This window comes from Engystomops pustulosus, chromosome 4 (genome assembly GCF_040894005.1).
Source record: "Engystomops pustulosus chromosome 4, aEngPut4.maternal, whole genome shotgun sequence".
NCBI classification, from domain to species: Eukaryota; Metazoa; Chordata; class Amphibia; order Anura; family Leptodactylidae; genus Engystomops; species Engystomops pustulosus.
The window spans coordinates 153,935,772-153,949,130 of record NC_092414.1 but is presented as its reverse complement, the minus strand read 5'-3'; the positions used below and the strand labels follow the sequence as shown (position 1 = coordinate 153,949,130).

Sequence of the window (13,359 nt, the reverse complement as noted above, 5' to 3'; positions counted from 1 at the left end):
AAAGGTACTATACCAAAAATGAAAAGCCAATGACATGACAATAGTTCATTGATTACAATAAATATTATTTTGATAAAATATTGATTATTTAAATCTATGTAAATTCAGAGGTCTCACACTTTAACTCTTTATTGGAATTTTTGGATGGGGCTGAATTTTTCTTTTAATTAATTTTTCTTAATTTTCTACCCTCATTTCCAAATATGTAAAGATAGGTGAATGGATTGTTTGTCTTTGAAATAGCTTCTATTTCATCCTGGGATACCGGAATGATTTAGAACAAAGAATGCGTGCAGCATGAAGTTAATGTGATTTCTCCAAACATTGTCATATATTAATTAAGAAGTCCTTAAACTCTGCATGCTGTTCCTGTGCTTCAATTACACCATTAGAATGTGACAGTATTAATATTCATGATTGTTTCCTTTGAATTTATTTGGATAATAAATCTGTTGTCTTTATTTTCTCCAGGGGGCTCAGATGATTTTCAGTGCAGCTAAAGACCTTGGACAGTTGTCTAAATTAAAGGTAATACTGTTAAATCAATAGTTAATCACCTGCCACAGAAACTTTATCCTGTCTCATTGTGATCTCATCCTCTCACCATTCTTTCTATTATTATAAGTCGGTTTGAGAAGAGGATATTGATATAAATATATAACATGATAACATCGCTCTCAGGTTTCCGGTAGGAAAAGTCACATAATGGGCAAAACCTTTGAAAACGCCACCACTTTAACCTTTTTAACTATGGGCATTTGAAATACAGAATAGCTGATTCCTGCCAGAGTACGGTTTCTTTTGTGTCTTTATCATAGCACTAAATTATTCAAAATAGGAATAAATATATTCCCTAAAACAATTCAGCCAATGCACCCACAAGTGGTTAGTGGGGGTCAGTCCATTGTAGTGCTACAGTACATGAATGCAAAGAATCACTTGAATTGTCTAACTTTATAGGTCAACAGGCCTGGGGTTATGTACAGGATGGTTCTTCAGGTTTGTTCTTAAGTTGATATTTTATAAATGTAACCCCACTCAAAATTCTTTTGGTTTTTGTGACAATTGAATTTTAAAAATGATGGGTTGTCATAAGAACCAGGATTAACAATAATGCTTAATTGCAGACAACTTAAATAACTCTTAGAGCTGATCATTGTAGCCTGGGACTAAAGCACAGTAAATCACCAACATCCAAAGGGCTGTTTTTAACTAGGAGTCATCTGTAAGTGGGGTGTTCTTATGTATGGGGTCTCAAATGTATTAAGATCAGTGACAAAATGGTATGACAGTGAATGGAGGCCTTCAGCCTTTATTCACATAAAATGAGACTGCTAGGACTAGGGGATATCTGTGTATTTGGGTAAGCAAATGGGTTAGCGATAGAAAACAGAGGGTCGTCATTAATGGAACATTCTCAGATTGGGTTGAAGAAACCACTGCCACAGGGGTCAGTATTGGGTTCCCTTCTTTTTAATATTTTTTATTAATGCACTTATAGAGGGTTTACACAGTAGAGTTTTAGTATTTGTAGATGATACTAAGCTCTGTAAAGTAATTCATATGGAGTGAATTACCTTGTAACATCTCAGCAGAAAAAGACTTGGGAGTATTGGTGGATGGGAAACTTAATTTTAGTCCCAGGCAACTGCTAATAAAGCAAATAAAGTTAAAAGATTGATCAACAGAGGAATTGATACTCACTGAAAAGAATGTACAAACTACTAGCGCAGATTAAAAAACTAAAGATTATTCAGTTTAGCAAAAGACAGCTGAAGGCAGACCTCAGTACAAGGGTCTTTCCAAAGATCTTTTCATACCTTGGCCTGTGGCCAGGATAAGGGGACATCCTCTATGTCTACAGGACAGGTGGCTCTAGCATTGCTTTAGTAAGGGATTCTTTACTGTAAGAGCAGTAGGGCTCTCTGCCGCAAGATGTTGCTATGGTGGACTCTTTGAAAATGTTCAAGAGGCCTAGATGTCTCTCTTGACACAAATATCACAGGTTATGGGTAAAAAATATGTGTTTTATTGTTAAAGGTTGTACTTGATGGACTTTTTACAACCTTGTATACTATGCTATTGGCCCTTAGCATGTGTTAGTTCCTATAATGCTCATTAATTCCTTCATAATCTACTCTGAAATAAGCATATGCAATGTTAGGTTTTAATGAAATTCATATCATGTATAGATGTGTGTAAATTTATTTCTTATATTTATTATAACGTTCCTTTTTCGAGATAATCATGATTTATAAATCACCCTACTTATGTATATTATGCGTTAAAAAGTGTATTGGATATACCTGTCACTGTTCTTATAATGGCACCAGGAAAAATTCATAGATTAGCTATAATAGCTTCAATCTACGATTATCCCCATAGCCCATGGACCAACTTATCTACTACCCCCATACACGAGGAACCTTCTTGTTTTCATGATATCTTCCCATATATTTTATTATTATTTTTAGACCTGAGGAAGCACCTAAAGAAGGTGCAAAATGCATTGTCTTGTTTTTACTTGTCTTCTGGAAATAAACGGATCCTACTTTGAACGAAAAGAATGTGCCAGCACCGTTCTTATACGTCCATTTTTCCCAATAGCGGTTCGCCACACGACGCACAACTATACATTTTGTTCACTCTGAAATATGGACTAAGCTCTGGAATTCCAGATTATATAGAAGCTTAATGTTAATTTAACACTGATTGGCTAGGAGGACTCAGCTGACAACCAATTCACGGTACTTAGGAAGGGGGATAAGGTGTCACTCTGCATGCAGCACAGCTCCCAAAAAGCATACTGCATGCAGAATGAGATTGAGTATGGGCAGGCAGCATGGGCATGCTGTCACTAACACGGCCAGGGAGTCACTATAAAGGCAGGGAGGCAGGCACATCACTCTCTAAACAGCTGTGAGATGACTGTCAGGCATTGCTGATGGAGGCCCCCTTATGAGTAGTGGGGGCACTCCCCATAATTCTGCCCTGCTGAGGAGAAGTAATCAAGGAATTACACATCACACAGTAATAAGGAAATATACTCTGGGATTGTTATTTCATGGCTAATACAATTATTAACTAAAGCAGACATTTCAGAAGAGATGTCAGATCCACTTTGTGTGATAAAATTCAATTGCATAAAATTTTAAGCAAACTGTTTCTTAATTGCCAATTTTGCATGTTGTGGGTTCCTCCCTTAGTTACTTCTCTGGGGATTCTGTGGAAACCATTTTAATAGGTGTTACATCCAGTTCCACAGTACAAATTGCCATTCATTAGAACATATGGCACCCCCAAGGGATAGGAAAAGCCAGGTTAAAAGCCTGGATTATTTTCTCTGAAATGTAATGATGTGCCACATACTCATTATTCTATTCCCAACCAAGTCTGGAGTTATGAATTATATTTATTTTTTCTAACAATTCTTTAAAGGAAATCAACCAGTATGAAAGAGTAAAAAAACACTGAAAATACTTACCTACGCTCTTCTTCATCTTTATCTCAGAGTTTGTCTTTGCTAGTCTTGACTTACCAAGATCACCTAAAAAAATAGCTCGGAGCACAGGGACGATATATCCAGTGCTCTGGGCTGCCAATTGTGCATACCCTTGTACCTCCCTCTCCCATGCTGGATAATTAATAGCCCAGAACTTTCTTGGGGATCAAGATGGAAAGGAGCATATGTTAGTATTTTCAGTGTGTTTTTACTTTTTCCTACTCGTTAATTTCCTTTAATGTTTCAATTATTTGTGCATGACTTTTCCTACATCACATTCGGTGCATGTATCAATTATTTTAATTCCTTTTATTTTGCAACGTTAATTTTTAGAATAGTGATTTTTTTTGTGCCTAAACTATCCCCCCTTCAAAGTTCTACATGATAGAGTTTTCTGAAGTGTTCCCTAAAAATATCACCTGATTCCAGATTTAAAAAAAGTAGATTTTTAACAAAAGGTGGCAATTTATTTAAGAATGTTGTATCAAACACTAAGTTACATCTGACCAGCAGAAAAGCAGGAAAAAAAATGCAGGTTTCCAATCCCGACTAATGATACTTGTGTCCCCTTGCCCCCATAGGCCCACGTATCTTCCAGCACTAAAACAATAAAAAAGGAAGTCTAACAATTCTGTTTTCAATGGGGGTCATTTATCATAAGCTTTTCTCTTTATTTTTTTTCCTCTTATATTTGTGACTGTTTTTGCATATTTGTGAAATTAGTGACTTTTCACTCGACCTACCAAAGTTAGCCATGCAAGAATTTGTGTTTGTTGCTCCTGATATGTGTTTAAAATACAGATTGTACGGTTGTACGAAAAAGTCACAATTTTTGCCCAAATTGTGGTTAAAAAGTCAGGAACTCCAGGCATATGAAAAACTTCAAAAAGGTTTTAAGAAGAGTTTGTGACTTATGTGCGACTTTTTAACAAAAAGGTGCAAAAGCCCCACAGACTAAGCTGCTTCCTACATGTAACATGTCCAAAACCCAGAATAACCAAATACATAAACCAATGTCCTGACTAGAGATAAATGATCCCCAATGACTTTTAATGGTTTAAATGTTGTTGCTGTTATTATTGTGCTTCAGCTTTCCTCCAATTTACGCTCCAATAACATAAGTCCTAACAGAAGTGGAGTAAACAGACAATAAAAGAAGCCATTGAACGTCCATAGAAATCAAAGTAACAGATCCTTTAGACTTCTGTTATTATGGTTTTAGTGATAGAAGATAATAACAGAGGTCCGGACTGGCCCTCAAACAAGTTCCTCAGAAATTTATTTTAGACGCCCTATCTCATGCATAGACCATATCTAATCCATGTGAAGCTTCAGCTGTAAGACGTTGTCACTTCATCATTTTTGGCAGATATTTCTGGGTTTGTTATTTATCAGAATGGGGTTTGCCGAAATATTGCTTCATGGCAAAACATTTCATTCAGATAAGTGAAAGTGAATATTTTCTTTCAGAAATCTGCATGTAGTGCAAACAATGTTCTGGAGGTGTTTTATTAGAAATGCAGCTACGGTTTTACAAAGTACCAACTGTTTTGAATACTTTTTGGAAGACTGTAAAAATGTTGTATTCTTTGGATGAGATAAGTAATATATCCAAAGTTATGATGACCTCCAATCAATTGGGAGATTGTATTTTTTTATTTTTCAAAACTAAGGCTCTGTATAAAGTAGGGCAGATTTACTGTTGTTGAAAGTTAACCATGGTATATAATGTACAGAAATCCAGTATAATTTGACCCAGATGAAACCATTTCTCTGAGTAGCGCAAAGAACTTCTGACCAAGTAAAATTAACCTAATAAGGTCACCTGCACACGAACATTTATACCCCATGAAAACAGGCCCATAGGCTTATACAACACCGGTCCTGGACGTATACTTTGTGGCTGCATGATGTTTTTACCTATAACCCAGTTAATATATACATCAAAAATACTGTGTGCACTTGGATGATTCTATTATAGTGCAAAATGACTACACATAAAGAAAAGTAAGTCTTACATTAGACAAATATTTGATATATGACGCAATATGGGAAGAATTACCTTTTCTTACATAGATCTTTGGTTCTTCCAATAAAAATAAGCACTATTACACAGGACGGCAGCTATGAAATTACACACTCATTCCTTCACAGTTTATTGGTCACAGTGCATTGCAGTAATATCCTAAATGTTTGGGAGAGACGAACAATAAAATATGACACGCAGTTTTCAATGAAAATATCATGTTTAATAGTTCCCCCCCCTGAGGCTGATATGTACAGGAAAATCTACAAGACATTTTAGACACATAAATGGAAGTCATTTTTAATATCACATTAATAGTTGCAGAACAGTACAGCATCGAAGTACTAGTAAAATGGAAAAGTCAAGGAACATCACAAGCTAAACATTTTGTCATCTACCAAGCAGGTTATCTCAGGATACACAGAATTTTTGATTAAGGGGATTAAGGATAGGGGGAGGTGTTATGTTATACATAAATGACAGACAGCGTAACACTTGAAAAAACAACATTGTTGTGCTAACATTGATATGCTGTAGGTTGGTATTTATTCCTACTATTTACCCCAAACTTTGCATGCAGATAGTATAAAAGAGCTACAGACTAAACATGCCAACTCTTTGATCATCCTAATTGGGTACTTCAATAAGGCATGGTCCATAAACATCCTGCCTAAATTCCACCAGCACATAAAAACTGCCACTAGAGACAATAAAACCCTAGATTTAGTTTTTGTTAACACAGTGAAAGACTATAGGATTGAGACCCGGCCATCTCTTGGGAGGTTTACCAACCAAACAGTTGGTAAACCATTGTAGCAGCAGCTTGTTAAAAGAACACCCCCTACACTCAAAAAATACATAAGTCATCAGATGATAGAGTTGAGGAGTAACAGGCATGCATTGAGTGCATAGCGGGCAAATATCATTACAGGCTATCTTAATTTCTGCCCAGGCTTAGTCATCCCAGAGGAAGAAGTCTGTTGTTACCCAAATAATCAAATTTAGGACCTTAAACAGCTACTAAATAAAAGGAAGAAAGCATTCAGTAACAGCCGTTAGAAGGATCCGAACCGAACTCAAAACCAAAATCCGCTTATGAAGGGTACCATGACAACCAGCAGTCAGAATCACTGGCAAAAGTCACTGACTGACAAACTTACATCCCAACTGTTGGGGGGGGGGACGTGAGAGCATTGTTAAATAACTTGCTGAACATCCTGTCAGTCCTCAGAATTAACAAGCATGTAGGCCCAATGGAATTTGCCCCAGACTACTAGGAAAGTATTCGAATGAGCTAAGCCAGACCTTAAACCACAGCCTTAGCTGCGAAAAGGTCCCCAACTTCTGGAAACTGACGTGTGTGTGCCCACTACAGAAGACAAGACGATTTGAGATGAGCAAGCATACTCGTCCGAGCTAGATGCTTGTTCGGGTATTAGCGTACCCAAAACGGCTCGTTGCTCAGTGAACACAGTAAACACAGGATCATTTAAGGATCATTTAAGTGAAGAACACAGTGAAGAACACAGTGAACACAGTGAAGAACACATTGCAGATGTTTCCTTACCTCTGGTAACTTATCAGAAGACATGAGTGCAGAACGGTGTTCTTCACAATAGTATGTGAAGAACAATATGTGTGAAGAATTTTCACACATATTGTTCTTCACATACTATTGTGAAGAACACCGTTCTGCACTCAGAGAAGAACACATTGCAGATGTTTCCATACATCTGCTAACTTATCAGAAGACATTAGTGCAGAAAGGTGTTCTTCATTATAGTATGTGAAGAACAATATGTGTGAAGAACACATTGCAGATGTTTAACACGGGTCATTCTCCTTTTTGAAATACCACAAATATTCCATTGAATTAAAAAAACGAAGAAACAGGACTGACTTCCTTATTTCTCAAAAAATTACACATTTTATTGACTTCAATGGGGTTTGTTATTCGAAACGAGCACTCGAGCATCGGAAAAAGTTCGACTTGAGTAACAAGCACTCGGGCATTTTAGTGTGCGCTCATCTCTAAAGACGATCTATCCAATACCAATTGCCCTGGCTCTCCCATAATGAAACCTTAAAAAAACTAATCATGTCATACCAGAAGGGAGAGAACTGACCCTTTACAATTTGTGTATAATGTAAAAATGGTAGTCAATGACAACGTCCTCAACATTAACCCAGTGATTACTAAATGGACCCTTGACTACTTGAAGAACAGGCCGTAGTGGTCTGTTCTTCAAGTAGTCCCCAATAACGCCCCCCATTTATGATTTTTATGTTTCATGTATTGCTTGTTTATATGTAGTCCAGGCTCGGACGGTGTGTACAAAACAATTTCACGTAAGAGATCAATAAAGTTATATTGTATTGTATTAAACTGTATTAAGCAGAGAGAGGAGAAGGATTGCAACAGCCTGATGAATGCATAGTCTTCATTTTCATAGTCTCCATTTTCCTCTAAGATATATTGCAATGTTTCTTGTTTTAAATATTGAATTGTCAATATGTTTGTGACCATTGACTATGGGGTTAAATGATATTTTACAAGTACCAGTCACATTTTAGACATCCTTGCACATGGTATACATTAATAGTGAGGTTCTGCTGTTTTCTAGCTGTGTGGAAATCTTTTGTAGCTGTAAATATTACTGAAATACAACCCTTCTCATTTGGGAAGCAAATACAGTCTGTGTTCTTGAAAATGAAAGGTTAGAGAACTGTTTTATTGGATGAGCGTATAGCGCTTGTAGTGATTCTCTGTAGACTCAGCGCTGGTATCCCCGCTGTCTAAAATGATAGGGAAGCCTGGTTTCATCTAAACTGCCAAGCCATGGAGAACTTGTTACAGAAGTTACAAAGTCACTTTGGTGTTTTACCTCTATCAACACTTTGTGAATAATTGTGTTCTAAGTTCAATGTTGTTGTAGAAACATTATTTCAATACAATGGAGTCCCAGTGGATTTTGTTTGATTGTATGTTTTCATTTAAAGGCCTCTTTATGATTTCAATAAGGAGAGGTATAATTGATACACCTTTGTTCATGAAGTACATTTTAATAAGAGGTGACCTCTATAGAAGCTATGCAGAAATGTGTCCCCTTCAGTCGGTTTTCCAAATAAACATCATAAGATTTAAATCATACGTAGAGAATATTAACAAGGCTTAAGAGAGACAATCACATTTCGATGCAGTAACTTCCACTTTAACTCATTTATTTTTTATTGAAATACATTCCATTGTACCCCAACCAGGGGTGGATTAAGACTACCATGGGCACTGGGCTGTATGAAAATTATAGTCCCCAGAAGTCTAGAATCAGGATTCATGGGGAATGGTGGGTGTGTTCTGTGGTTACAGGACCTCTGGCGGACCTTCATGGTCCTGAAATGGTTCTTGTGTACATGTATATGGGAAGCATGAACAGATTAATCAGGATTTTATGGGTAAAGGTCCTTCTCAGTATAAAATTTGGTGGGTAGATTAGGTGGCCACGGGCCCACTAGAGGGCTTGGACCCCAGGCTACCCCCCAAACTGCCTATATTATAATCCACTACTGATCACAACTTTGCAGACCAAGGAATGAATACAATACAGTAAAAATGTCAATCTGACAGAAGTCAATGACATTGACATTTATTCCAATTATGACACCTAATTCCAGTTACAAACTTGCCACACAGACATCATTGGCCCCTCGCTCTCTAGCATCCTACACACCAGTACCTGACCTACACAAGCTTCTCATTTCTTCATCCAATTATTACCTGTTGCTGCTCCATCTGCCCTTATCACTATACCTTCAGTTTTACAAATTAATCCAAATACTAAACCTTCAGTTGCAATTATTTCCCCAAAATTTTGGCACATTCAACACTACAACAAAAATGGCTTTATCTCAAATGTCTTTATTGTATCAAACTTTTACAATTTATTATATTCACCTGTTCTATACTACGGAAACCATTACTTTCAATGCCCGTACAAGGAACAGTTAGTACTTTGCCCAATTGGTGAATACAGTCATTTGCAAACCTTAATTTGCTAAATATTGTTATTGATAAGATGATAACATAAAGACATTTTAATGAAACAATTCTGTTAGATGTGCGACCATGATATGGATTACAGGGCCTCATATACACTACAGAGGCAATATTAGCTGGTTTTTAGACTTGAGATTGTACTTCTACAACAAATTCTGCAATACAAACAGCATCCTGAAAAGACTGACACTGTAATTCTGTACTTCAAAGTAAAAGTGCCCCATTTAATGGGGGTTTTAGAGGTGAAAAAACTTGGCAGTTTTCTTCCAAAACAGCTCTTCTGCTGACCGTGGGTAGTGTGTGGCATTTCAATAAGCTCCATGCATCTCTATAAATCTGAAGTGCAATACCAGCACAATCCATGGTCTGGCACTATTTTAGAAGACAGCAGCCATGTTTTTCAAACTCTGGGCAACCGCTTTAAGTTTCCACAAACAAACAATGGATCTTTTATGCCCTCAAATAGTATTCATATCTCTTAAAATAATGCTGCTGTGTGACTGTGTGCTCAAAAATGCCAACTGAGTGGCTCCCTAAAATAATAATACCATATGAGTACATTCTTAAAGACATAGTTTTTTTTTAATATTTCTTAGTCTAGTTTGTCTTAGTGGCATTTTTCTTTGGGATCATGCAATAGTCCTGTTGGTGGTCCAAGCTATCTTTATCCTGCATAATGACATATAGAAAAAAGAACATAACAATGTGTTGCTTTGTAATGATATACCAGGATTATAATAGTAAGTGCAAAGACATGAATATACAGTTCATGAATATGTTCAATTAATATGAAGTTTAATTCTGGGCACCGGTCCATGGAAATGATTCCCTGTAGCTGGAGAGGAAACAATAAAGAGCCATAAAAATGATGGAGCCATGGAGAATCTCAATTCTGAGGACAGATTAAAATAATCTTATTTTGTTCTAGGCTTGAAAAGAGACAACTAAGGGGGGAATGATTTGTTTATATAAATGTATAAAGGGCCATACAAAAAATATGGTGGAAAGGTGTTCTATGTTAAATTATATCAAAAGACAAGGGGACACTGTCTCTGCCTGAATAAAAAACAAGGCTAAATCATCAGTGGCAACAAGGCTTCTTTACTGCATGAGCAGTGAAATTGTGGAATAGCCTAGCTCAGGCATTGGTCACAGTAGGGACAGCAGAGAGCTTCAAGAAGAACCTAGATGCTTTTTTTAATATAGAATTCCTTACATCCCATGACTCAATCCCTTCCATTTCCTTCCCTGGTTGAACTTGATGGACATATGTCTTTTTTTGACCATACAAACTTTGTAACTATGTAATTGTGACTTCTGCCTCATCTATAGGAGCCTCGTGAAGGAAATTCTCCAAACATGAGCAGTGCAATAATTAAGCTTGGAAGACTAAATTAAATGTGTGATCCTTCAGCTTTTGCTTATCCTAAAATATCACTTTCCAGAGAGTCCTGCAATACAGAAATTCTTTAGTCATATAATAGCAGCTCATTACAGTGTTATCAGAAAATAACAAGGCTGGAAAAAAAAAATTATCTTTGGTTTTTCAGCAAGAAAAAAGAATACTAAGTCTTAGGCTGAAGGCAGGTACTATTTTAGTTCTGTATTCAAACTCTAACCTGTCATTAGTCTGTGAAATGGTTGAATGCATAACAATTACATGAGTCTCTCTAATTTAATAATTCCAGTTAATCTACTGTGAATTATTTTTGCATGGGCCAAGAGATATAAATGAAGCAGATTTTTGGATTAATTAACATTTTTGGAACAGTCCTACATTATTGTGTCGAAACTGGTTTCATTTACATTTCCTATTTTCTAGGATCATGTGATTCGAGAGGAAGCGAGAAGCCTCACGCCTCGACAGTGTTCGGTTATGGAGGTCGTTCTGGCTACAATTAAGGTACCTTGAGAATCTATTATTAACAACAGCCTGGAAAGTTAATTTCGCATTTCAGCAGATGGTTATTTCTATAAAAATATTTATCAACCCTTGAAGCATTTGTCTTCTTTATTGTGGTGATTCTAACTGATCAAATCCTTTTCATTGCAAAGTTGCAGTTTGCCTTGGGGAAAATATGACATATTGAATACACATTGAAAGGTTCTCTCTACATTCGAAATATATTGCAAAATTTTCACACAGATGTCTCTAGAATTATTACTATGGCAATACAATGAAATCCTGTTGTATAGTTCAAAGCAGAGGGTAAGGTGCTAATTAGCATTAGGAATTGATCAGTAAAAAGGTTGTTCAAACTAATATATCTCAGCCAAAAGAAAACTACATTTTAAAATAATGGGGGAATTATCATACGCTGGTGCATTGTGCACAAGCATATAATCAGGCCCTGCCCCCCCTGCCACGCCGGTGCTATCTCATGACAAATCCATTGGCTGGATGTTCTACCAGGAAATTCTGTGCAGAGTCCTGCCTGGCTTGCAATTGTTCTATATCCTGCAGCAGTTACAGGAATACCCAGTGCATGCCCACTCTGCCGTATGACCCCCTTAACACTCTTACTCATGGAGTATGGAAATGGAGTTGGCATAATTCCTTGACATGAGCCAGGCATTGTGACTGGTGCAGGACTTGGGGGTCAATTACCTTAAGATTTTCTTATTTTTATCATATATTTGAGACTTTTTTGGCACATTTGATATATTTGCACCTGTGCTTGATTTAAAAATCCAGGTGTGGACATGATTAAAAAAAATCAGCACCAATCAAAGTAGCAAATAAACTCCTGTCCAGACTAGGTGTACGAAAAAGTTGCAGAAGAGATTTTTGTGCAACTTTGTTTTTTAATAAAAAGTCACCAAAACCCTACAGCTCAGCTGCCTGATATATCAACCTCTAAGATATATCAACAAGACACACTCAAGGCATGTCAGCACGGCTCCTCTTCTGTCTTCTGTCTTCTGTCTTCTTCTGTCTTCGGTAACATCCTGCAGGGCGCGGCCATGGTTCTTCACGGCTGGCGCATAGTTTGTATGTCAGCAGCGGCTAACCTAGCCCTAGTGACAATTAGGTCATATGGTTTGTGACTGGCATGGATGTGTAAGTATGGCTTCAGTATGTGATCACCCAGCCATTACTAAGGAAGTGTATTCTTAAATATGTCCTCAGTATGACAAGACTTCTCTGTGGGCTATTTTAATCTTTATAACTAACTGAAAGCTGAACAATAAATATGGCGCAAACTGGTGCTGGATTTTCTAGCTTGTGCATTAGATTAATAACATCTCAGATGTTCACATAAATATTCTCGGTAATGTGCTACTTTTTAGCACATGCCTATTCAATAGCTTGATCATGTTTAATATACACAATCTGGCATGGAGATGTATTCATACTTGTAGATCAATTTTTTTTAAAGATCCAATTTTCTCACAGCAAATTAAATCATTTTCCTAGCCTGGCCAATTTCCCTCCAAGCATTGATTTAATAAGTGTGTCACACCTGACATTTCTCTCCACGACTTGCATAATGGGTGAGCAGTATAGCATCCATAGTCTTGCTGTATGAGAATGGAAATAATCAGTCCTTTTCACAGTATTTAAGCTGATAAGAGGATAATGTCACATCTCCTTGTAATCTATTTTTACATTATGCACTAATATATCCTCCGTCTTAGTTCATCTCTAATGCTTTTCTTTATATCTACTTGCAGCTGTTTTATTTTAACAAGTTCTGGACATCCAATTATATTTATATGTTTTCTGTGTATCGCTTACCATTAGACTCTATTTCTTCTGTTTTCAATTGCTTCTCC

At 36.8% G+C, this 13,359-nt stretch overlaps 1 protein-coding gene across 1 annotated transcript in view; it reads left to right on the top strand.

Annotated features, from left to right (window-relative positions):
* Window positions 1-13,359, top strand: part of UNC13C (unc-13 homolog C) — a 330,670-nt gene that overhangs the window by 292,454 nt on the left and 24,857 nt on the right. Inside the window, exons 29-30 of the mRNA XM_072148188.1 lie at window positions 472-528; window positions 11,405-11,485. Coding sequence (XP_072004289.1) covers window positions 472-528; window positions 11,405-11,485 — 138 coding nt within the window. The remainder of the gene's footprint in view (window positions 1-471; window positions 529-11,404; window positions 11,486-13,359) is intronic.